The 4,425-nt window shown below is 17.4% G+C and overlaps 1 protein-coding gene across 1 annotated transcript in view; it reads right to left on the bottom strand.

Annotated features, from left to right (window-relative positions):
* Window positions 1–2,882, bottom strand: part of LOC102680490 — a 7,976-nt gene extending 5,094 nt beyond the window's left edge. Inside the window, exon 1 of the mRNA XM_031514849.1 lies at window positions 2,556–2,882. Within this exon, the coding sequence (XP_031370709.1) occupies window positions 2,556–2,882 (327 nt within the window). The remainder of the gene's footprint in view (window positions 1–2,555) is intronic.
* Between the last annotated feature and the right edge of the window lie 1,543 nt (window positions 2,883–4,425).

Here is a 4,425-nt window from a genome sequence, read left to right as displayed (position 1 = left end):
TTTGAATTAAGCGCCTACAATAATAGAAATTTTTATAAGCTATAAAATATATATATATATATATATATATATATTAGTGATGAAATATTTTTAAAAAAAACTGAATACAGATGATCTCATACTATTTTACTTTCGACTAATTTATTACAACGATTGAATAAAAAAAAACTTTTGAATGATACATTTCTGGACAAAATAATAGCATATTATAATTTTTATTATTTCTCTAATAAAATTTATTTAAATTTTAGATATATAAAATCCGTATAAAATCTTTTCATTATATCATTTTAATTTTTCATAAAAAAATTTTGGAAAATAAGAATTTGTAAAAATAAATTATATTAACTGTATTTTATATAGTTCACTATATTCTATATTAATATATAATATAAAAAAGAATACTTTATACGATGTAAAATTTGAATAAATTACATTAATTTCGAAACACTAAAAATGATAAAGTGTTTCTATCATTTTATGTGTTAAAATAAATAGCAAACAAACTTTAGTGCTTGATTTCTCTTGAACAATCTGTTGTATTCGCATACGCGTACATTGATATATTATTTAGAAAATTATATGGTAGATGAATCTTGATTCGACTGAATTGAATATTATATGTTTAAAAGAATACAGATATTAGCCCATTATATATAAAGACAAGTTTTTACTAATAATTTTTCAGTAAATATTATTTCGTATGCATAAAAAATGAAATATTTATTATTATATTAATAATAAATATTTATTATTATAGGAACACATAATATTTAAAAATTCAAATAAATTTTAGCAATCTTAAGTTTGTTTGTTGCCTATTTTAATTTCCTCTTAATCATGTCATTCTGCATTTATATCTCCATTTATATCTAAAATTGTGCTTTCTTTAACTTTTCTAAACACAATTTTTTAGTTTTTCTTTTATAATATTTTATTTTATTTTTTTTCAATTATTGTTCTTTAGTTATAGATTTGCCAAAAATTTTTTCATAAATTTAATGAATAATGAGTAAACATCAGATATTTTTGTTTTTATTTAGAGAATTTGCAATTGAATAATTAAATTAGTATTTATTTAATTATTAAAATTAATATTTAATTAAGATTTTTTACATTCTATATACTAGAATTAAATAATATATAAGAAACATAGTATTTACTTTTATATATACTTACAAGCATTTATTTATTTTTATGCGTATGGTTTATTGTTCTTAAATCATAAAATAAATAAAGAGATATACCTTCTAAGAGAACTGTGAGTATTTATTTCAATATTATCATTAAAAAATTAGAACAGATTAGGAATGAATCAAATTTTTAATATATAAGAATTATAATCAAGATATAATTATAATCAAAATTAATATAAAGTATAAAAAATTTTATATGCTTACAACTACTATTAAAAATCCTATACAACATATAATAATAGTATTACATATTAATTGCATTAAAGCAATATATGAGAATAAACTTTCAATATATTCAGAACCAACAATAATCCGACAATGTCTATCAATTAAAGATTTAATGATAATTCTGGATGATTCGGGTTTTTCATTCTTGATAGAAATATTTTTCAAAGTCTTATGCAATATTTCTATTTGCCCGCCAATATGAAATATCTAAATAATAATTATTATAATTAGATAGGATGTTTATATAATTATTTATACAAAATTAAATGTATAAAAAATTACAGAATGCATATGATATGCAAAAATATATAAAATATTTAAAATATGATATATATGATATATACGATTTTTTAGCAATTTTAAATAATAGGATATAATTTTATAATAATATAATAATAGGAGTATAATTTTACAAAAAAAAACAATTTTTTAATCAATCATTCTTATAAAATTTGAATATTTCAATAGTAAAGAATGATATAATAATAAAGAAAATTTAAATAATTTTCGAATTTTTAAACTTTTTCTTATGTTTTTACGATTCAGAACTTAAAATTCAAATAAGAAATAAATAATCTATATAACGTTAATTCAAGAATGTCATGAATTCATAAAACATAAATTCATTTTTATATTACCCATAATAATTCAATAATTAAATTTACTAACTTATTGCAATAGTTTACATAGAGAAAAAAAATATAAAAACTTAATTTTTATAAACCAAAAAAATGATTATTATTTTTTATCTAGTTAATCATGTATCTGTTTGTTGAAAAGTTTAATTGAAATTTATTAAAATTAATTTTTTTTTAAACTAGATACTCTTTCAAAAGTTCTGAAAGTTTCGGAATCTTTGTAAACTTTTCCGTGTTTTTAAATTTAAAAATTAAATTTCGATCTATCATTCTTAATATTCATGCAAAGAAAAATTTTATATTTGTAAAATTTTTATAAAATACGTAAAAATCAATATAATTTCTTATAACATTATTTTATATCTAAAAATATACATATATCGTATATTTACATAATACTTACATAATATTTACATAATATTTAGATTATTAATCAAATAAAAATAAATATTAAAAATACATATTTTTAATTATTATATCAAAATAAACTTACCAATGTTATTATTAAGGCATCTAACACAGCAATACCAGATGCTATAAAAAATAGTTGAATAAATTGTACGATAAATACATACTCATATATTGGACTTTCATCATATGTAAAAGGAAGATCCATTTTTATTAATAATTCTGATGATAAATTAGATCGATTTCCTTGATCATGATGATTTAATTCGAGAAATACACCAACATACATAAAAACAGCAGTAGCATATATACTCATAATTAAATTTGAACAATAATATGCGAGTTCGGTTTTTTTTATCATATCATCTACAGTAAAATCAGCAGCAAAAGCATTAGTCCAATCATGATACATATTTATTAATATATTTTTAAATATTCTGTAATATAATAAATATAAAAAATTGAAAAAAAAATTTTAAAAGTAATCTTTCAATTAATCTTTTTTATTTTTAGAAATCTTTCATTTTTCATATTTTAATTTATCATTTTTATAATAAATAAATAATTTTTACTTTATTTCATGATCTAGAAAATTAAAAGCATTAATTCAAATAAAATTAAATTCAAATCGATCAAAATTACAAACTTATAAATTATAATAGTTATAATATTAGTTGTAATAATTTTATATATAATTTCCTTAAGTAATTTTTCCTTTATCTTTATTTTTAAATATCTTTAAAAATCATAAAATTTGAAAATCTAAATATAAGAGATCATGATTCTTAAATTGTAATTCACGGATTTTTATATTTTTGAGAGTTAATAAAAATTCACAAAAATTTTTTGAAATTTTTTAAATTAAAAATTTAACATTTTATTTAATTTTATGAAGAATATACTAAAAATTCCATAAATTTAATTAATTTTTTATTAAAGCCAACTATTAAATTTTAATTAAATTAAAATTTATCAAAAAAAAATAATAGTTAAAGATTTTGTAAAATATATATCATATAAAATTATAAATATCAGTAATATTCTTAATCTAACAAAATTTAAAAACCACTATAATAAATATTATATCAAATATTTCTATTATACATGTAATATCGACAACAAAATACAATACCAAAAAAAATTATTTAAATATAAAATAAAAAATAATTTTAGACTATAATAATATTTAATTTCTAACAATATTATAATATTATATNTATCAAATATTATTTTACATATTTATATTTATATATAAATATATATATTATATGTATTATAATTTATATATATTATTATATATAAATATTATATTATTATATATAATATTATATTATATTATATTATTATATATAAATTATATTATATATATAATTAATCATCATATTAAAATTTAAAGGATATAACTTACTCGCGTTTAGTCCAAAAACTAATTAATTTAAAACACAATAGACTATAAGGCAAGGTAGTGCTTATGCTATCAATTAAATCTGTCAAATTATCAAAACCAATGTGATTTATTATATATCGATATTGAAATATTTGTGCACACATCATAATAATAACCCATATAAATCGAACAATAATTTCATAGGATGATTTTGGCCAAATTCCAGTTAATCTCAGACCAAATATTATTGGATGGCTGATACTTCTAATAAGTATCATTTCAAACGAAATATAGTAGTTTCAGTTTGAATTATATGTTTGATATTCAATTTTATTTCTGCACAAAACGATCGAAAATATTTTATCCTAAATTGTTCATGCATAGGCAACTGAACACAATGTACTGAAAATATTTATAGTCAGATAAAACTTCTTGCACATTGGCCATATTTCTATAAAATATTCATATCGTACGAAGAATATACAAAAGTTATAAGATGGAAGTTATAAATATATAATCAAAGGAAAAGAACAAGTTTATGCAATTTTCCCCAAACATCCAATATTTC

The sequence above is a fragment of the Apis dorsata genome, unplaced genomic scaffold (genome assembly GCF_000469605.1).
Source record: "Apis dorsata unplaced genomic scaffold, Apis dorsata 1.3 scaffold_1275, whole genome shotgun sequence".
NCBI classification, from domain to species: Eukaryota; Metazoa; Arthropoda; class Insecta; order Hymenoptera; family Apidae; genus Apis; species Apis dorsata.
This window is presented reverse-complemented; position numbering and strand designations above follow the sequence as displayed.